The 21,169-nt window shown below is 37.7% G+C and overlaps 4 protein-coding genes across 4 annotated transcripts in view; 2 read left to right on the top strand and 2 right to left on the bottom strand.

The window, feature by feature from the left end:
- The window catches only part of bmper (BMP binding endothelial regulator), a 33,871-nt gene extending 31,821 nt beyond the window's left edge, over positions 1 to 2,050 (top strand). The window contains exon 17 of the mRNA XM_031756685.2: positions 1 to 2,050. Within this exon, the coding sequence (XP_031612545.1) occupies positions 1 to 182 (182 nt within the window). The 3' untranslated portion in view covers positions 183 to 2,050.
- eaf1 (ELL associated factor 1) lies at positions 1,403 to 8,095 on the bottom strand. The gene is made up of 6 exons (XM_031756686.2): positions 7,841 to 8,095; positions 7,380 to 7,474; positions 6,065 to 6,201; positions 5,777 to 5,949; positions 5,280 to 5,501; positions 1,403 to 5,109 (listed from the first exon to the last, which is right to left on the bottom strand). The coding sequence occupies exons 1-6, from the start codon at positions 7,941 to 7,943 to the stop codon at positions 5,060 to 5,062; spliced, it is 780 nt and encodes a 259-aa protein (XP_031612546.1). The 5' UTR covers positions 7,944 to 8,095; the 3' UTR covers positions 1,403 to 5,059.
- Positions 8,096 to 8,344: 249 nt separating this feature from the next.
- Positions 8,345 to 11,480, top strand: mettl6 (methyltransferase like 6). Its single transcript, XM_031756701.2, has 5 exons — positions 8,345 to 8,796; positions 9,295 to 9,429; positions 9,726 to 9,896; positions 10,177 to 10,318; positions 10,613 to 11,480. The coding sequence occupies exons 1-5, from the start codon at positions 8,506 to 8,508 to the stop codon at positions 10,753 to 10,755; spliced, it is 882 nt and encodes a 293-aa protein (XP_031612561.1). The 5' UTR covers positions 8,345 to 8,505; the 3' UTR covers positions 10,756 to 11,480.
- A 2,752-nt stretch (positions 11,481 to 14,232) lies between these two features.
- On the bottom strand, positions 14,233 to 18,244 carry zgc:174945 (uncharacterized protein LOC793867 homolog). Its single transcript, XM_039618998.1, has 3 exons — positions 18,028 to 18,244; positions 14,676 to 15,011; positions 14,233 to 14,448 (listed from the first exon to the last, which is right to left on the bottom strand). Exons 1-3 carry the CDS (start codon positions 18,095 to 18,097, stop codon positions 14,441 to 14,443), a joined length of 414 nt encoding a protein of 137 aa, XP_039474932.1. The 5' UTR covers positions 18,098 to 18,244; the 3' UTR covers positions 14,233 to 14,440.
- Positions 18,245 to 21,169: the final 2,925 nt, after the last annotated feature.

Raw genomic sequence — 21,169 nt, 5'->3', positions numbered from 1 at the left:
CCACCCAATGTAAACACGACGCGGTGTACGATACCTGCGGTCCAGGCTGCACCAAAACCTGTGACAACTGGAACGAGATCGGACCGTGCCGCAAGCCCTGCGTGGCCGGCTGCCACTGCCCCGCCAACCTGGTGATGTTCCAGGGACGGTGCATCAAACCCACAGCATGCCCTGGACGGTGACCCCTATGAGCCGGGGGAAGGGGACTGAATTAGGGAGGGTCATCTGAACTAAAACTAAGGGTCCAAACTAGCAAAGAAGAGTTTGGGAAGACACTAAAGGGTCTCAAGTTGACAGATAAGATGCAACAAGGTACTCAGGGTCCATAACTTCACAAGGAAGTACGCTGTCGTGACTTAGATGCCAGCGATCCAACCAATGGTGACGGACTGAAGGGAAACTCAGATGATCATCTGATCACGGAGCGTTCGATTTCTGACTTCCTCACGCCTCTTTGTCACACTGTTACTACACCAGTCGCCACCACAGTGGGCACCAGTTACAGTTTTGGAGAATAAAAACTAAAATCTCAAGTGACAACTTAAGTGGCATTTGGAGATTTTACAACTCACGAATTTGAGGAACTTCGACATGTTGCCATGGACCCTCAGGGAACAGTCTGGGGCAGAGGACTCCTCTTAGAGCCAACATGGTGACTGAGTTTCTCTCGCAAACACATTAAAGTGAAGAACAGAGCATCTGCATTTGGAATAGTGAGATTCAAAGTCAAAGAGAAACTCGGATTCATCATATCAAAACTGAACTTATCATCTCTATTCCATCATTTCATACTGTAAGCTAGCCAGATTTATATGAAAGACAGACAAGCTTTTATATAATTATTGTTCTAATTATTAATATTATTGTTATTATTTGTTGTTGATGTTAATTTATATATCAGTCAAATGAAATGTCGTAGCAAGAGCCAGAATCATGAATATAATTGTGTTATAAATGATTTAAAGGGAAACAAAAGCTATTTATGTATTTGTTGTGTATTTTTTGTTACTGTTTGAAGAGAAATGCCCAAATGTGACTCAGCTGTTGCACCATCGCAGGGATTAAGTACTGTATTGTATTATGCTCAGTGTACAGGTTGTAGTGGTTAGTAAACCGAAGGTGTTCGTGTAAGCATATGTTTCACTTGACGATAATTATTTAAGACCAGCAATATAATCTTTTCTCGAAGTTAATTTTTGACTGTCGTCCTTCTTCTATGTAGTGCTGGAGAAAAATCAAGATTACGGCTGCTGGTTCAAATCCCCAAAGAAGCCAGTGTTTTAAAAAAAATGAAGTAAAGCTGATTTCATACTTGGATGTTGATCTGTGGCTCCTTAGATTTATCTCCACTAAAGATAAAAGACACAAGTTTTGAAAAAAAAGATGCTAAACTATTTTTAAATACATTTGCACAGCTTTAATACACTTCAAATTTATACAAACATATTTCACATGAACACATCTCTAAAATAAAACAGAAGGACTAAAAGCACCAAATACATCAGAGTTCATTCAACAGCAAAACTGAGTCTCCAGGGTTGTACAGGTTTTAGGGGATTAGACGTGTTTCAGTGGTTTCACTCACTTTGACAATTTGCCACCCTCTTTCACTTCAAGCAATGTTTAAAAGCAGAAAAAAATGACTGCAGTCTGGCCCGGGTGGAGAAACAAAACACTGACACATGGAAGAGAGTGAAATTTCCCCCTGTTCAAGAAGAAATACTTACATTTCACCTGCTACTGTAACTCTTTCTAGTACTGCACAGTATGACAGTCTTATAACTCACAATCATGTCTGCTTTGTTATGTGAGTTAATGAAGAAAAGAGTAGCTTCAGTTTAGAACACTGCCCACAACATGAACATAGCTATGAGTCAATGTCAAACATCAAAATGTTGATGCTGCACATCCACTCGTAAAATCTCTCATTTTAGGAGAGTAGGACAGCAGAAAACTAGAGCAAATTTACCCTTTCTTTTGGTAGCTGACACATCTTTTTGGAGCTGATGTCTAATAAATGATGCAAGTACTGGGATGCCAGTTACACATGTTTTCTACTCCTTGTTGATGTTTTCAGTTTGCAAGCCTTGTACTGCTGAGGTTGTATATGGGATAGTGCTATGCTGGGAATTACATGAGGTCAGCTGTTTCAAAGTTTGTTCAACATTAAAAGGTGCAAAATGTGAGTGTGGTGGGTGGAGTCGATGGAGCACGGTCCATCCACTCCCACACAGTCCTGAGAAGAGGCTTAACAGCATCTGTATGTGTGTACATGGGATTCAGGAAATACACTAAGTCATTCTCATAGTTGTTCCCTATATTAAATGTGTTTTTTAAGTAAATGAAAGTTCAGTTTTAAGCCGTCTGTAGAGAGTGATGCGTATGTAAGGGGCAGCTGGATTATTTGAATACACTTGTTTCTTCCTCTGCAAATGAATGCAGTCACACAAAAAGGTTTTGAAAAAGTGGCATGTCAGACCAAACCACAGTATGGTATATGGGCCACACACATTACTGTGGCTGCAACCATTAAACAGAAGAAAATAGACTTGAACCTAAAAAGACGCTTTGGGACATGTAGTTTAAATACAGCTCTAACAGAATTGCATTTAAACAGGAAAACTCCACATTTCTGTGCCTGCACGGGTTCTCTCTGGGTACTCCAGCTTCCTCCCACAGCCCAAAAACATGCTCGTCAGATTAACTGGTGATTCTAAACTAACTGTAGGTGTCAATGTGAGCATGAATGGCTGTCTGTCTCTATGTGTTTGCCCTCCAACAGTCCTTCACCGGTGTACCCTGCCTGTTGTCCTATGACAGCTAGGATGGGCTCACTGTGAACCTCAACTGGACAAGCGGGGTAGAAAATGGATGGATACGTTCAAGTATGTTTGTTTCTGTCTTGCCATACGCTTGTGCCCAAGGCAAATTTCACACTAATTATAATAAAGTACATCTTATGTTAATCTTAGAGTAACTATTTAATTATTTTGATGGAAATTTCCTTTAAATATGACCCAAAACCTGTTACTAATTTACAAAAATGACAATCATCTGGCGTTTCATCCTAAAATTTTGCATTAGTCAAAATTTCTTTAACAACAAATACTGTGACCTTTAAGTCTGATCATTCTGTAATAAAACTCCTCGGTTTTCTCTACACTGTGGGTTGTTATACTGTTTATGATTGAGAATGCAGTATCTTCACAGTCTCTAGCAGAAATTGGAAGAAAATCACTGATACAAATCACAATTACACATAAACTACAGAAAAAAAATGAAAAGTACAATTACAAACTTACGTCATTAAGTGATTTTCACACATGTAGGACACAGCAAGAGATCTGTTTGTGTTCTAACTACTGGAAACACTCCGTTTAGTTTATACAATGGGTGGCACCTGTTCAGAGGGTGCAGGAAGCATGATAGAAAATTAATATTACCAGCTCTATGCACACACAACCACAGTGCATCAGGGATCTGACCAGTTAAAGTCTGTTTAACTTGTGGTTTGACCGACTGAGAGATTTTCATTGTCACATACAACCACTGCAGGCGATGCCTGGAAACATTTCAGAGCTGCAGTCAATGCATGGAAAAGGCGTTACACTGCGAACATTCCTGTACATCTTGCACATGACGAGGGGCATTTCAACTCTTTGGCATTTTCAGAAAATGACACATTCACTTATTTTTTCCAAGCTAGAATGCTTTAAGGCGTGGAATGGTACAATGGTATAGGTTTTATATGAAAATACTGGAGCAAAAAAATAAAATGTTCTCTGTTTGCAAATGATACATAGCTGATACAACAAACTTGAAAGTGATGATTAACACATTGCATGCTTCTGGGGCAAATTAGTTTCTCCCTTTAATCGAGTTTAATTTGGTTCTTTTGATTTTATTTTAGTATTTTAATCTTGACAGAAATTTTGTATAAGCCGACCCCATGCACCTGTCTTCTTTCAAATATGATTAACTTGTCAGTTATGGCCTCACAGACCGACTGGAGGATGCATTTTCTTCTGACCATCAGAAAAAAAAGCAAACACTAACAGATTCATGTGTTTGTAACTACTGTTTCATATAAATAAGCTTAGAAAAATAAAAGCTTGTGTGTCTGGCACCACAGAGTAGACAGTGGAAGTAAAACGCAGCTGGTGAAGAAAGTTGAGCAGCTAATTAGTTTGACATTTTTTGGGGGTGTCAGTTGAAATCAAAAGAGAGCTACAACACTAGACTTACATTCTATAGCTTACTTACATGTTATTCATACCAGTAATCTGAGTTTCTGCTCGTTGTTGAGTCTTTTCTGCCCCCTTGTGGATAAAAAACAAACTAACTGGAGCTTTAAAACAACCTGCAGCATGTTGCCCTGTCAATTTTCCATGAGCATAGATAAGCAAACCACAATCTCAACCTGCTAAAAGGTGACATCTAGTGAGTGTAGTGTTGCTACTTAAAAAAAAATGACCAGCAAACAGCAAACTAAAGTTAGCATCAGCAACTGATACTGATTCTGCATCATGTTCCACAATGACCTCAAAAACTTAGTGGATGACAAAATACCTGCATCATTTGTTTTCTTTGCTTTGTTGCTATTTGCAGATCATCTGTGCAATTCTGCTTTTTTTGTACTCTTAGCAAAATGAAAACAAAAAACAAATATTACAGCGATGATCGTACAGCTACAGAAAATCTTGCTTGCCAAACCATAGACAAAACTTAAAAAAAAAAAAAATTAATGATACAAGTAAATAAAACTAGCTGCTCTAAGTACAGAAAATATGTATGTGCACTCTAATATATAATCTTCCAAACCTCTGAAGAATTTTTCTCTCTGTCTCCAGTTTCGCTATACAAAACAAGATATACATCTAATAAAAAATACACTCTTAAGTTCCAGGCTGGCCAGCTTTCAGGATATACTAAAGCAAATTAAAAAAAATATATGTAGTCAAACCAACCTACAGAGCTGGGGTCAGCTATCACAGCAAAGAAACAAGTCAACCAGGCAGAAAGGAGGAGGAGTGTGGACAGAGAGACTGACCAGCAGAGTTCAGTCGTCATCGCTGTCACTGCCTGACTCGCTGAGCTGAAGGTCATTTCCTGTGGGGAGCAGAAGAAAAATTACCATAATACCAAAAAGGCGTTGTGGTAGCACAGAGTCACTGGCAGTGAATGAGCAGGATTAGCAGCAGCACAGAAAACAAATGCATGCATGCATGAATTCCATCTCCTGACCCGACCAAGTCTAAGTATAACCCAAAGGTACTCACGGAGTGTGTTCATGAGCTGGTTGTTTCCCTGCTGCCGGTCAGCTCCTCCGTTGGCCATGGGGTGGCGGCTGGGTGACGTCTGGCTGAGGGGTCGGGAGGTCTCAAGCTCACCGTCGCTGCTGCTGCTGTCATCGCCGCTCCCTGAGGCGCTGCCCGAGTCTGAGGAGCTGCTGCTGCCGCTGCTGCTCATCTGCTCTATCACCTCCACCTCTGCTCGCAGCTCTGTTAAGAACAGCAGGGAATTGCCACAGTTAACACAAAGACATTCAGCATTTATTGAAAAATAGTTTATAACAAACTGTAATGTCCTAATATTTATTTAGAACTATGTGATACTTAGGTGTGTTTAAGGAAAAAACTTTATTAAGGGATTAACATCACAAATAACATATGTTTAATATAGAATATGTTATTTGTGATGTTAATCATAAACTATAGTTATGCCAGGAAAATGATCTCTTCTATTATGAGCTGTGGGCGTGTATCGCCTTCCTTACCTCTCTTGATGTCATCGAGCTGAGGCTCTGGGGAGGGGTTGTCCTTAGACGGGGAAGGAGAGGTTTTGATCCCAGCCCCGGGTTTAGTGGGGGCCCTAAACTGAGAGGTGGGCTGGCTGGACCGAAGTGACTGCTGCTCAATCCGGGCCTGGATCTTACTGCTGCCCTCTGCCCTGTAAAACACACACAACAGATGTGATTTCACCTGGATATATTTAAGAGTAACATAGAAGCCAGCCTGAACTTCCCACTTCAATAACCTTAATTTTGTAATCACTGATATCTCACCTAGTTTTCTTGACCTGGATGCTGCTGCTCAGTTTCTCCAGTACAAAGTCCCCGGTGTCGTGGTTAATGATGAGCACACAGTCCTTCTGGTATGGCCGCTTGTTTCCTTTGAATACTGTCATGGGAGGGGTAGAGCCCTGAAAGAAAAAAAAGAAAATGTATGGACTAAATATGGACAGTCTTGGCTGATTTTGCCAGACCCTATTACATTAAAACAGTGCAAGAAGGTATAATTATACAGTGCTGTGCAAAAGTCTTGAGCCATCCCTTATTCCTGGTGTGACTGACTCACTCACTGACTTCAGTTTGAATTGCTTTGATTGTACAAACTCTGTTTTTACCTTAGATACTGGATTTCTAAATGTGCAAACATAAATAGATATGTAGTATCTAAGGTAAAAACAGACTTTGTACAATCAAACAAGCTTGAAAATCCGTATTTGGTATGACCACTGTTATTCCTCAACACAGCCGGAACTCTCTTAAGTAAGTTTTCTTGTAATTTCTTCGAGTAGCCTCCAGGAATAGTTCTCCATGCTTCCTGAAGGACATTCAAAGCTCTTTTTTGGATGTTGGCTGCCTTTTGTTTTGTTCTCTGTCAAAATAATCTTACACTGCTTCAATAACGTTGAGGTCCAGGTCAATCCACAACTTGTTCTTAAGGACACAACTTTCACATTTTGTTCATCTGATGTAGATTGTATTTTTTGTTTTTTTTAGGCCTACCACTTATTCTTTTATCTTCTAAATGTTCACGTTTCCACTAATTTTCTAAGGATTCCCTGCAAACCATGCTGAGATATGCCATGTATACACCTAATAGCTCTTTGGGAATCACCTGATTGGTGCAAATGTTATGGTATTTTATGCCAGGCAATCTGTTATAAATTGACTGGCATAAAATACTAGCAATGCTAGAAACAAATTGCCTCTGGAAATGGTATGATACAATGAATGATACAAGGACTGGACTGAAAGGAGCAAAAAATGCCAGTGTTTAAAAAAAAACAAAAAAAACAAGCAAAAGAACACTCAAAAAGACCGTGACGAAACCTGGAAAAGTATTGCTCAAACCAACTTAAAAAAACTACAAGAAAGTCTCACAGCTTGGAAGCAAAAGGAAATGAAAAGGCGTTTATAAACTTTTGCACAGTATAGAATTAGAACAGATATTCATCTAACATGCAAGTGCCACACTTCCTGGTAGTACCAATTCAGTCAGTGTTTAAGGGTAAAGAATTTGATGCTAAAAGAATGGAAGTTGTTTTATTATTTGCTTAATTTACAGAAAGAAGTGCACATCATGCAGTCTTACTGGAATATGAGGTAGTGTTATGGTAACTTCATCTCCTTTCCCAACTTGAAGCTCTCCTTCACAGCTTGTGTCAATCGATGCTGGTTTGAAGTCATCTGAAAAGGAGATATAACAGATAATTTAATCAGGTGCTTTAGGAGACACTGTATGTAGGTAATTATAATTACATAAACATTTTATTATGTCTCTTAAACAAATATCGAAAAATTATGAGCCGATAAACGCAGATTTAAAACCTGAAAATGGGGAGTAAAAAGATAAAATTCATTGTGTATAATGCTGCCACACCATTTGCAACAAATAATTACTTAATTGTTTTCTCCATGTAATTACCCATACACAGACTGTGTAAGACACAGCCTCTCCGTCCATGTGAGAGTCTGACACAACAGTAATCTAACAGTGCGCTTTGTATGGTGCCAAAGTTTTATTTAACACATCGCGCAGTCTGTCACACTTACATCTGATGGTGTGAAAGGAAGACTTTGGCCTCTTCTCAAAGCTTTCTCCGAGCTTCAAAACATGCTCCTCTTTGTCCAGCAGCGGATTCGTGCTCCCGTTCATGGCTCCGTTGGTTTAATAGTTACTAAAACTCGCATTTAGGTCAAATCCCACGAAGAGCCGAGAGCAATCTGGCAAGTTGAGCAGGATCAAAATAAGATGCCAACTACAACACAAAGTTAGCTTGCTGTGGCTAACAGTTAGCAAAACATCACGTGGCCACGCCTCTTCCGCTTTTGGTCCGGCTCTCAAATATCGCCGAAAGCGGGCTGTGTTAGCAACTTCACCTGTTTTAGTAAAGTACAAGATTTTTCAAATAAAAAACAACGCATTTCACTACATATTAAATCATGAAAATATTTCCAGTGCTTTAATTTACTCAGTAACGAGTAATTATAGAAAACGCGCCACTCGATGAGAAACGGAATTAAGTAGTAAAGACTACACGACATAATTTAGTTAACGGACAACATGGATGCATTAAATGTGGAAAAAGTACGGCTACCCTCGAATTTGTTTTAAAATAAAACTCTTAATCAGTTAATTGGGTTTAGCATGTTTGAAAAGTCTATTTTTCCATAAACGAGTATAAACAGAAGGTGTAGACACTTTGGGGCAGTTTATCATGGCATTGTCAGAAAGTGGGATTTTCAGTGGTGATATTAACTGTACGGATCCTGGAAAAGAAGAGGAGTCGAAAGACCAAGCGAAAACCCCCACTGCCAGGGTTTTAACTCTGGAGGAGCAGCAAAGACTGAACGGTGAGCGGGCTCTGGTGTCTGACTTTAAACAGATGAAGCTGGAGAAAGAAGCGCAGAAAAACTGGGACTTGTTTTACAAAAGAAACACAACGAATTTCTTCAAGGATAGACACTGGACCACCAGGGAATTTGAAGAGCTCAAGGCATGCCGAGAGGTGAGGAAATATTTACAACAGATGACACCAGAGAAGGCACTTTTACAGGATATTAAATGTAACTGTTTACCGTGTCTGTTTTGAAATATTTGAGTTGTATGACTGACATGCATGTGTTATTGTGTGAAATAGATCAAAAATGACTGATTTTAATGTGTACAATGGACACCCTGCTAAACTCCACTGCCAATTCAAAGAAAAACTGAGCCTTCACAGGACACGACTTGAGATTATCAGCTGTGTAGTTTCTCATGTTACTCAATTACCACCTAATAAAGTCAATGGTTTTCTGTAAAGCTGATATTTAGAGGTCAGTTAAAACACAAAGCTTGCAACTTTCAAAAGTAATTTAGCATAAAGGATATTGTAAAAGTTTTTAAGTGAGTTGTTGGAGTTTCACTATTAAAAAATTATTGAGCTGAGTTGAGAGACATGAGTAGACTAATACCTTGTGTTTGTGTCTATTTTTAATTTGTCTTTGTCCCATCTGGCTTGCAGTTTGAGTCCCAGAAGTTGGTGCTGCTGGAGGCGGGCTGTGGTGTTGGAAACTGCATCTTCCCTCTGCTCGAGGATGACCTCAACATCTTTGTTTATGCCTGTGACTTCTCACCACGAGCTGTTGAATTTGTCAGAGTAAGCTCTATTAGTGCAGCTGTAATACTACTTTGTACTGGCTGAATCCACTGAATGCAATCTCATTATTTTGCTACTGGTTACTGAAGGATCCCTAAAATATGCTTTAGATACATGGGATATATAGTTAGCTGCTGTAGTGGACCAGCTGACAGCATTTTGATTTTATGCTCCCTTGTTAGAGAAAAATATGAGGGACTTCAGAATTTCTTCTCTTGGAATCAACATAAAGAGAAAAAGAAAAATACTTAATTTTGTAAATAAAATTCTTTCCTTTGTTTTCTTTGTGTTGACAGCAAAACCCTCTGTACTGCCCCGACCGCTGTTGTGCCTTCCAGTGTGATTTAACTAAAGATGACCTGATGGAAAATGTGCCGGAAAGCAGCGTGGATGTCATCACACTCATCTTCGTCCTGTCTGCTGTCCATCCTGACAAAATGAAGCTGGTTTTGGAGAACATTAGCAGGGTGAGAGCAGACATGGCGTGTGGATAGATTTAGTATAAGTCTGTACTCTCAACAGCTTGTAAAGTTTAAATGAAATGTTATGATAGATGGGAGAGTTCTCTCTTACTGGAACTACACAAGCACTTCCTTTCTGTACTCATAATGTGGATAAAAATAAATGTTTCATTGAAAGAAGCCTTTAATCTGATGATGTATTTGGTGGTTAATTTCTAGATATGCTTTTAATGTGCCACATTAGTCAGATTGAAATAGTTTAATGTGATTTGCATGTGATCTTAAGGTGCTGAAGCCTGGAGGATTTGTCCTCTTCAGGGACTACGGACTTTATGACCATGCCATGCTCCGATTTAAATCCGGAAATAAGCTGGGAGAGAACTTCTATGTACGCCAAGATGGAACTAGGTCCTACTTTTTCTCTAAAGGTCAGTAGTTTATTTTCAGGAAGTTATTTTTTGTTGATACTAACTTAGCTTAGTTGTATAATTAGATAGATATATATTACCGGTTTAGAAATGTGTGAATTGAGGCTTCACACCTTTTATTTCAGAATATCAGCACATTCATATGCAAGAACATTGACCTCTCCTTCTTAGGTCACACTTTGTTGAGATAACTTTTTCAAGTAGAGAAGGCTCACTTTATGCATTTCATCTTTTTATGACACATCAGAAAATCCCTAAACCTTGTTTTTTTTTTTTTTTTATAACTGCCCTCAGAGTTCCTGGCTGAGCTGTTTGAGAAGACGGGCTTCAAGTGCGTTGCTAATGACTATGTTCTTAGAGAGACTGTCAACAAGAAGGAGGGACTTTGTGTACCCAGAGTCTTCCTGCAGAGCAAATTTATGAAACCAGTGAGCTGAACTTTGCGTTTGTCGCCTCACAGATCTACAGTGGTTTGGCAAAACATAGCACTGAGATGTCAGATAAAAACCGGACAGTAAAAGATGAGGGAAATATTTGCCAAAACTTTACCAGAATGGAAATTGGGCCATCACAGGTAACTTAGCAGTATGTACACCTGCTATCTGCTGACCAAACCACCTGAGGAAGGCTCCCAGAAAAGCTCCGCTGCCAACATCTAAAGGGATTCGAATGGATTTTTTTCAGGGGAAAGAAAAGGCGTTAAACATGGTTGTTAAAGCATGAACAGTTTGAAGTCACATTTTTTTGTAAAAACTTTCACAGTTTGTGATACAGTTCTGAGAAACACTTTAAATATAAACCAGTATTTTGATTGCTAATAGAATTATGACTTTCTTGCTCTTCATTCCCCTAATATTGAGTTCAAGTCATCATTTAAAAATGTATTTTTTTAATAAATGTATTTTAATATTTCTAACATATACTGTGAGAGGACATGGTAATCTGTGTTTTATAATTTCCCACTTTTAAACAATTGTTGAGGATGAAAAAGCAAAGTCTCTCATTCTGTTTATGGTTCACATTTTACGGGCCACGAATCCCTGTGGTGGACACACGGATATCCTGACTTTTAAGAATAAACATACTAAATCTTGACCCTTTAAAAAAAACAAAAAACTATCTTAATATCCTTCAGACGATTAAATGAAAATGTCTTCCCTGTGTTCATTCGTGTTCATTGTATAGAAACAGAGAAGAAACCTTTAAGGCTACTAGGATGCCAAACTCTAAGACATCCGCATTGTCCAAAACATAAATACAACATAGATAATTAAATTATCTATTAATTATAAATTATTTTTCTGTAATGTTTTTTCCACTTGTAGATTAAGACATTTCAGTCTATATGAAAAATTAAATGAGCAAGTGTGCGAACAGCCTTTGAATCTAAATATTTATTGTGAAGACGTTTTATTTCCTCCTTTAATTTCTGAGTAGCTATCAATTCAAAGACTAAAAGTCACACGGGCCACTAAAAATGCATAAATTAAAAATCTATTTAATGGAGGAAACACAATAAAGAAAAATCCATGACAGAAAAATTATTTTATTTTATTTTGTGCTCCTTGTACTCATTTGGAGGACTCCATATTAAACAATTTAGTTGATAAAAATGAACATTGATCGCACTGGAAAAGTTTTTTTGAAGCATAAACACCTGTAAGCCGTATGAGCACAAAGCTATCAAGATTCTCAACTGTGACACACAAAGGCCTAAAAGAGAACTGCCCTTACTACATTACCGTAAGCTGCTCCCCAAGATCCATATGTTTGCTGTTGTTTCAATTTAACAACAAATGTGAGAGCTTTTATATGTGAATGCAGTTTAGTTACGTTTTTCATTCATGTACATTTGCCTTCATTGTACAGTACGTTCTGTTACAAAAGACCACTGTGGTGAATCTGTTTAGGGCCTGTCAAGCAACTTGCAACATGCGCTAAATGTGGCTTCCTGTTCAGCAGCTGTGTCGCCCACTGGCTTTCCTAGTTTAGAACTCACTAAAGGTTTGTTGTGCCTCTCAACACAGAAATGTAATTTGGTGTTTGACACAGTGCAATTTATTGGCATCACAGTGTTTCATGTCGCAGATATGAAATTACCATTTTCAGATGAGGACCAAAATATAAAACCCCAAACAGATGGCACCCATGGGTGAAACGTAAGGTTTTGGGCGTCTTTAGAAATCACAATGAGTATCAAAAGCGCATACATCCCTGTGAAATTTAATGTAGTCAAATAAAATAATCCAAAATGACAATGATTTGAGTGAATGGGATGTGGGTAAAGATTAAAATATTAAATATGAATATTAAAACATAATGCAATCTTGGAATATATTGAGCTAGTAAAGTGGGCTATATTGTTTAGACAGTTCATGTATGTTTTTAAACATGAACAAATATTGTCATACAACCTCTAAAGATCACTTATTTTTTTCTTTTTATGTAAACAGTCTTTTTCTATTTAGTTGGAACTCAACTTCATTTTCATGACAGTAATTTCATAATTTGCTAATTAGTACAGCTGGACTAGTAGTAGATTACGATCATGGAGATTTTGTCATTAATTAAACAACATAATGTAATATTCTCATTCTGAAAATGTTTTCTGTTTCTGGAAGAAATGTTGTGGTTACCAAAAATGTAACGAAATTAAAATTAGTTTCATTCCTGCGAAATTGCCATTTGCTTTAGTTCTCTGTAACAATTTTTTCTGTGGCTTAACTGCTCAGTGACCTTTTAAAATTTTGAAAATGGTGAACAGTGAGATGTGGTGATGTGCTAAGCGTGGTGCCCTATTTAATCTGACCATGCACGTCGCTTTAAGACTGACTTCAAAGCAGTACACTGCAGCAGATACAGTTTCCTGTCCTGTGGTTTGGCTTCTACAGCTTTCTACCAGTAAAGTGAGAAATGAAAGCGCCAAGAAAGTTAAAGATGCTCATATCTGCACGTTTACCCGTGATCTATGCTAAAAGCAGAACAAGTTCATTCTTAGTTGTTATGGGTTTTTTACAGTCATTAAATAATATATGATGAATGCTTTGAATGACTGTGATCAGTCAGAGTAAATACAACTAACTAGCTAATTCTGTTGGACAAATTAATGTTTTATTAGTATTTCTGTTATATTTTGTGGGGATTATCTGTATTGTTGAGTGTCATATTTTTTTTTATTACATTTTTTTCTTTATGATTTATTAATCATCATATAGCTCAATTCAGCTTAATTATTTCTGCTACGTGCTCTCTAGTGTGTGGTTTTAAAAAATAAATAAAATTGTGAGGATGAATTTGGATGATGACATTGTGGTCTGAGGGCTAGAGGCAAGTTCCAACCTTGATATTCTTTTGTTTTACCTGGTGATGGTTGCTGTGGCTTTTCACACCTTTTTTGCAACCAGCTACTGCACTGACACAGTCAAACCAGCACGTACTTAAAGGTCTTTTTGTTCCACTGAATCTCTCCACATTGCAGCAGCCTGGGTTTCTTTCCTTCTCTACTTTTAACACGTGTGCACAGCACGGCTTCCAGTTGCAATTTTAACACTTGATCGTTGTTAATTTGTTTTTCCAAACTGCTTTTTTTTTTTTTTTAAATTTTGATTTCAGTTTCCACACCAAATTATTCTGGCAAATATGACAGAATCTGATATCCAGAAAGAACTGCATTTACTTAGGTCAGTTTAGCAACATATTTCTTTTTTTTTTTCTCAATGTATTTTTAATGTTCACTTACATTAGTCCAAAATTCACAGCACTAGTAAAATACAACCTAATATATTCATAGTAAAATTGATTTGTATTATAATATGAGCCTCCCCTATTATAAATGACACAATTAAAATAAAAAGTAGCTGCTTTGGGACTACTAGTACTACTGTATATTAAAGAGATTACAGACAGAGGAGACATAGTTATACGATAAATCTTTAATATGCAACCGAAGCAGCTATACTCTATGATGAAACATTAAACTTGTTGCTGTGATATAAAAAATGGTGAAAAATATTTTTGATCCATTTACTTCATTCAGTCAAAACAGAGCAAAGTGGTGTTCTTGAAATGCTTTTTGAACAATATTCATCAAAGTATCCATCCCAAATAAACCGGCTGCTTCAGTCACTGATCTGTAAAAGAACAGACAGAACAGCAGAATAAGACATCGATTCCATCCGTGGTAGAAAGTGAGTTTATCTCCCCACCTTCCCACAAAGTTAAATAAAAAATTACAAATATTTCGACTCCTCAAATACAAAGCTGTACTGAGGAGTAGATTGTTATACTCAAAGTTCAAAACAGACAGTCCTCTAACTTTTGATAATGACATATTTAGTGACTCTGATCATGAAAATACCTTTGACAATAATCCCGATTAAATGGCCCATGGCTGTCGCTCCACTTGCAGTACACTTAGCCTTGCACTGAAAGGTACCGGTGTCCTTTGGTGTCACGTTGAGGATCTCTGTCACAACCTGTCTGTGTCTTTTCCCTTCAGATATTGTCTCACTCACTGTTGTGAAGTATTTTTTGGGGTTAATTAGCTCACTTCCACTTCCACTGGTGACATCATGCCACACAACATGCACCACACCACACGATTCGAAGTCATAACGTGCCTCACAACTTAGTGTGACTGATGAGCCTATAGACGGAGTGAATGTCTTCTGTAGGTAGCGGACTTCTAAATTATCTAGAACACAAAGAAAACAGTGTTAATATCTCCATTCATGAAAATAAATTTCATTCCCCAATCATTTTGAGTGACTTCAAATCATTCAAAACTGCTTCTCATTACCAGGACACTTTCAAAAACGACACCACCCATGCTATGGCAGGTTGAATTTCCTGACAGCTGTCTGGAAGTTTACTCACTGCTGTGCTTTGTCAATTAAACAGTGCGTGTTTTTTGTCTATTGCTATCTGCAGTTTTAAAGATTACTAATCAAAATATTATTGCTTATGTTTTTACAGCAAGAGTAAAAACCAGAAGTTGAGGTTTTCTTCATAATTTTATGACTGATTTTATGAGACTTCTTGTTAGTCGAGAGCCCAAGCTTTCTGAAGATTTGCTCTTGTCTCATGAAGAAAATGAAATATCCAACTAGATTATAAATTGAAAACAAAATAACAGATCAGTAATTGTCAGATTAATGGTGGTTATATTTCATTCTTCCTTGAATTACTTACTTTTTCTAACAGAAAGAAATCAAGTTAAACTATCTTTGAAAAGTGGGATCATTTCTGATATCTAGCCATATTTTTTTTTTCTGCTACCACTGAAAAGATCATGCAACTTTCCCCAAGAAAATAAGGACTCAAAGCACACTTCCTCTTCTAATAAACCACTCCTCTTACTGGAATGTTGTGTAAGCTGACTACCACACCCTTTTCCCTATCGGAGTTATATTCAAATGTGAAATGGCGTTGCAGCTAGACCAAGAAAAGCTCTGCTGTTCTATATGTTTGGATTTACTTAAGGAGCCAGTGACTATTCCCTGTGGGCACAGCTACTGCATGAATTGTATTGAAAGCCGCTGGACTGAAGAGGAACATAATAAAAGCTACAGCTGCCCTCACTGCAAACAGACCTTTGCACCAAAGCCGGACTTGGTGAAAAGTGCCATGTTTGCTGATTTGGTTGAAGCCCTGAAAACAAGACTTAAGTTTGCTCCAGCTGATCACTGCTATGCCAAGCCTGGAGATGTAGCCTGTGATTTCTGCACTGACAAAAAGCTGAAAGCCCTCAAGTTGTGTTTGGTGTGCCGGATCTCCTACTGTGAGCTCCACCTTCAGCCTCACTACGAATCCTCTGCCTTTGAAAAGCACAAATTGGTTGAACCCCTAAAAAATCTGCAGGAGAAATTTTGCTCTCATCATGATGAGGTGATGAAGATCTTTTGTCGCACTGACCAGCAGGCCATCTGTTTTTTGTGCTCCGTTGATGAACACAAAAACCACGACACAGTCTCAGCTAAAGCAGAAAGAAACAGTAAGCAGATGAAGCTTGGGGTGAGTCGGGAAAAAATCCAGATGAGAATTCAGAACAGAGAAAAAGAGCTGAAAGTTCTTCAGGAGGAGATTGAGGCCATCAATTTCTCTGCAGATAAAATAGTGAAAGACAGCAAAAAGATCTTCACAGAACTAGTTTGTCTTGTTGAGAAAATGAGCTCTGCTTTAAACGAACAAATCAGATTCCGGCAAAAAGCTGAAGTTAATCGAGTTACAGAGTTAAAGGAGAAACTTGAGCAGGAAATTGCTGAGTTGTGGGTGAAGGATGCGGAACTAGAGCTGCTCTCAACTACTGATGACCACATCCAGTTTCTACTTAATTACCCTTCACTGTCACATTTAAGCGAGTCCACAGACTTGCCCAGCTCAGACGTCCATCCTCCTCTGTACTTTGAGCATGTGACAGTGGCTTTGTCGGAGATCAGAGGTAAGCTGGAAAATGTCCTTAATGAGGAATGGACAAAAATCTCACTAAAAGTGACTGAAGTGGATGTTTTACTACCAATACCAGAGCCAGAGACAAGAGAAGAATTCCTACAATATTCTCGTAAAATCACGTTGGATCCCCAAACTGTCAACCCGTGGATATCATTATCTGAAGGCAAGACTAAAGCAACAGTGATGAAGGAAAAGCAAATATATGACTGTCACCCAGACAGATTCACTCACTGGCTTCAGGGCCTCAGCAAAGAGAGTCTGATTGGACGTTGTTACTGGGAGGTTGAGAGAAGCGCTGGGGGAATTTTAGTAGCTGTTGCATACAAGGACATTAGCAGAACAGGGAATGAGAGTGGATTTGGAAACACTGACAAGTCTTGGGCATTAGGATGTTTTGACTTTAGTTACTATTTCAGACATAACAATATGAAAACTTTACTCTCAGGCTCTCAGATGCCCAAAATAGGGGTGTTCCTGGATCACAGGGCCGGTACACTGTCATTCTATGGCATTTCTGAAGAAATGATTCTCCTTCACAAAGTCCAAACCAAATTCAGTCAGCCGCTATACGCTGGAGTCTCGGTTTACTGGGCTGGAGACACTGCTAAGTTATGTAAACTACAGTCAACTTGGTCAAAAGAGGTTGATGGATAAGATACTGCTTTTAATTTATGTGAAAAAAGAGATTTGACCTGTGCATTGCATTCTGTAACCTCTTAATGCCTATTATATCATATTGACACACTGAGGGTTTTTTGGGGGGGTTTCAGACATCGCCAGTTTGTTACTCCTCACTTTATTCTGGTCACTTTTTTAATTCAGTGTAAAAACAAAAGGTTAGTGTAAATGTATCGATGATGTCAAATACTGAATGTCAATATTATGTTGTAAGCAGTGATACACTCAGGCTGTATGTTTATGAGTGACGCCTCTTTGGTATTAAGTCAGTGAAAAGATTAGAATAAATATTTCACCTACTGTAACATTCTCTATTATTCCCAAAACCTTTAAGCTTTAAGGCTAATGGTCAGACCACTAGCTGTTGTTAACACACATATTTGATTGTAACAAGGTTATACTGCCACGGATATTTCTACATACGTAATTTATATTCAGATGATTTTCTTGGTTTAATGTATGAGTATAATTAGAAATGACGTATAATGTATGGTTTTATTGAGATAGATTTTCTGGTGATGACACCATCCATTATCGAGAAAATAAAATATAGAGAAAAAAATCAAAAATTGTTTACTAACCTGTCTCCTGAGCAAACACCAGACAAAAAGTCATCAACAGCACCACTGCAGAGCCAGTAAACCATGACATTGTAGATAAGATACAACAGGAGGAATCACCAAAGATGAACACGAGGACCACAGCACAAATGGCAGACTCGGATACAGGTTTCACATAAGATGCATGAACACCACTGGCTGCAATGTGTGAGTGTGTTTGCAGATGCGTGGGTGGAGGATATGCAACTCTGTACTCAGCTCTGTGTGAGTATCTGCATTCCTTCTGACCACCACAAACCTACTGCTTCCCTTTGCGCTCTGTTGAAAAAACACTTTTTTGTTGCTTAAATGCAGCTTTCACTTTTACTGAGCGCTCTCTAAAACAACTCTGAAAAGTTGGTTATCAGTTACTTTTTAAATATAACATGACATAAATAAGAAAACCATTCAAATCACATTATTTAAACCACCATAGTCATGGTTCTGATATTAGTGTGACAGCAAGAATAAAACCCATCTTATCTTATTTAGGCAATAAGTAATTAATGAGCTTAGCGATGACAATGTGGAGGCATGAAGTAATAGCCAAGATCCAAACCTTCCCACATTATCTGTGAATCACCAAGGTGGCTGTGGACTGAACAGAGTTGCCTCCAGCAACCTCCAGTAATGTAACTCTAGGCATATCATTATGTCGCAAATAATATGTTAGCCTGAAATGAAATCACTATGTATTGTTAGCAGCCTTCTCTCCCAGAAGAGACTAACTTCTACTAACAGTTCACATGGTTTTATATGAGACTGTGTATCTATCTAACTGGTTAAAACTGGTGGGGAGTGGGAGGCACTCAATTAAGAGGTGACTGATATCGGGCACCAGTTATCGTGTCTACAACTGCCCCCGCACATTCTTTTATACTGATATGTCTGCAGGTTTCTAAGTAATTATTCAATCAGTAAAAAACGTTTACTTTTTCAAATAAAAGCCTGTTAAGATTAATTTTATTTTATGGCCACATGTTTCCCAATCTAAACTCAAGCAGGGTTGGGCCAAAAAACAACAACAACAAAAACTATTACCTAATAATCTATAAAAATAAAGACACGATCAATTAATCTCCCATCTCGTTGGTGTAAACAACTGTAGTTTGGAAATATTTACATTACATAAACCACCGATTAACAATTTGAGGCTTAATTTTTTAAGGGCCCACATGAGAAACTTGGACTGTTGTTGAGGGCTGCACCTATAAAATGAGCTCATTTCTGTCCAGTATTAATTTTATCTCTGTATAACCTTATTGGTGCAGTCCTCCACAAGACTTCTTAAAATTAATTGTTCACCAATACAGAGGTATTATACGCTATAAAGAAACAAACCTATTTGTAGGGCTTTGTGCAAGTTAATAGTTGTACTGAGCACATGTGCTCACTAGATGGGGCTGTTTGTATTTAAATATTTTTAGACTCCAGTCAGAAAACCACTGTGGCAATTCACCTCAGTTCATGTTAGTAAATACTAGTTTTACAGTTTTATAATCCTAAATATGGATTAGGTTACTTCAGATGACATATAGCATCATAACTGTAACAAGTTTGGTTTGGGGCTTGAAATATATGTATTTCAAATTCTTGTTTCTGTTACTCATTTTGCATCATAATTTGAGTGATGAATAAACTCTTAGTGGAAAAAACAAACAAACACTGAACTGAAAAAAGAAGTAAAAAGTAGATTATTCTATTCTGTTCTATGTTGAAATTATACTGTAAAAGAGCTTACATGTTATCCATGTTGTCTTACATGTCATAATTAATCATAATTTTGCTACTTTCTTTTATTACTTTTTTACTTCCAATGTTTTTGGTCAGATGTGAGAGACAGATTTAAAAAGGCCTAAAACTGTATTAGAGGAAGTGAGTATTTCAACATCACACAGCAAAATGTTGAATGTTCAGAAAATTAAGGTATGGACAGTTTAGTAAAATATGTTTGTCATGTTTTCAGAAACAGTTTTAAGCCAAAAAGGCATCTGTTCTTTCTAGATTTTCTTTTTGATTTGACTCTGACAACATTTACTCTACCGCTGATCAGATGTGATGAGTATATAATTAGTTTATCTTGGTTTTTTTTCTTCTCATGTTTAACAAAAATGCAGCAAACAAACATAGGCTTGGCAGAAACATGCAGAAATTACATCTACATATTAACATTATATATAGATGTATATATAGTAGGACAACATTAAGTGCGTTAAATACTACCAGTGTAGTTCATGAACTCATAAGGGAAGTAAAACTGCATGACAGTGTGCTACAGAGTAATGCATGCGATGACTTTTGCAGAAAGGCAAGGACAGACACACACACACGCATTCACGCAGAAATCTGCTTCTGAGTTGGTTCTCAGTTACTGTTTAAATATAACATGGCATTATTAAGAAAACCATTCAAATCACATTATTTAAACCACCATAGTCATGGTTCTGATATTAGTGTGACAGCAAGAATAAAACCCATCTTATCTTATTTAGGCAATAAGTAATTAATGAACTTAGTGATGACAATGTGGAGGCATGAAGTAATAGCCAAGATCCAAACCTTCCCACATTATCTGTGAATCACCAAAGTGGCTGTGGACTGAACAGAGTTGCCTCCAGCAACCTCCAATAATGTAACTCTAGGCATATCATTGTGTCGCAAATAATATGTTAGCCTGAAATGAAATCACTATGTATTGTTAGCAGCCTTCTCTCCCAGAAGAGACTAACTTCTACTAACAGTTCACATGGTTTTATATGAGACTGTGTATCTATCTAACTGGTTAAAACTGGTGGGGAGTGGGAGGCACTCAATTAAGAGGTGACTGATATCGGGCACCAGTTATCGTGTCTACAACTGCCCCCGCACATTCTTTTATACTGATATGTCTGCAGGTTTCTAAGTAATTATTCAATCAGTAAAAACGTTTAGTTTTTTTTTCAAATAAAAGCCTGTTAAGATTAATTTTATTTTATGGCCACATGTTTCCCAATCTAAACTCAAGCAGGGTTGGGCCAAAAAACAACAACAACAAAAACTATTACCTAATAATCTATAAAAATATAGACATGATCAATTAATCTCCCATCTTTTTCGTGTGAACAACTGTAGTTTGGAAATATTT

The sequence above is a fragment of the Oreochromis aureus genome, linkage group 11, assembly GCF_013358895.1.
Source record: "Oreochromis aureus strain Israel breed Guangdong linkage group 11, ZZ_aureus, whole genome shotgun sequence".
In the NCBI taxonomy this organism is placed as follows: Eukaryota; Metazoa; Chordata; class Actinopteri; order Cichliformes; family Cichlidae; genus Oreochromis; species Oreochromis aureus.
Note: the sequence above shows the minus strand (reverse complement) of the source record. Positions and strands in the feature narration are given on the sequence as shown.

Excerpts from the sequence above, each read along its gene's own strand:
- eaf1 (XM_031756686.2), bottom strand. The coding sequence starts at position 7,943 with ATGAACGGGAGCACGAATCCGCTGCTGGACAAAGAGGAGCATGTTTTG. Across the intron at positions 6,202-7,379 it reads TAACACTACCTCATATTCCA|GGCTCTACCCCTCCCATGAC; the intron begins GTAAGACTGCAT and ends TTTTTCTTTCAG. Across the intron at positions 5,110-5,279 it reads CCAGCTCATGAACACACTCC|GAAATGACCTTCAGCTCAGC; the intron begins GTGAGTACCTTT and ends TGCTCCCCACAG.
- mettl6 (XM_031756701.2), top strand. The coding sequence starts at position 8,506 with ATGGCATTGTCAGAAAGTGGGATTTTCAGTGGTGATATTAACTGTACG. Across the intron at positions 8,797-9,294 it reads AGCTCAAGGCATGCCGAGAG|TTTGAGTCCCAGAAGTTGGT; the intron begins GTGAGGAAATAT and ends TCTGGCTTGCAG. Across the intron at positions 9,897-10,176 it reads TTTTGGAGAACATTAGCAGG|GTGCTGAAGCCTGGAGGATT; the intron begins GTGAGAGCAGAC and ends TGTGATCTTAAG.
- zgc:174945 (XM_039618998.1), bottom strand. The coding sequence starts at position 18,097 with ATGTCATGGTTTACTGGCTCTGCAGTGGTGCTGTTGATGACTTTTTGT. Across the intron at positions 15,012-18,027 it reads GGTGTTTGCTCAGGAGACAG|ATAATTTAGAAGTCCGCTAC; the intron begins GTTAGTAAACAA and ends TTTGTGTTCTAG.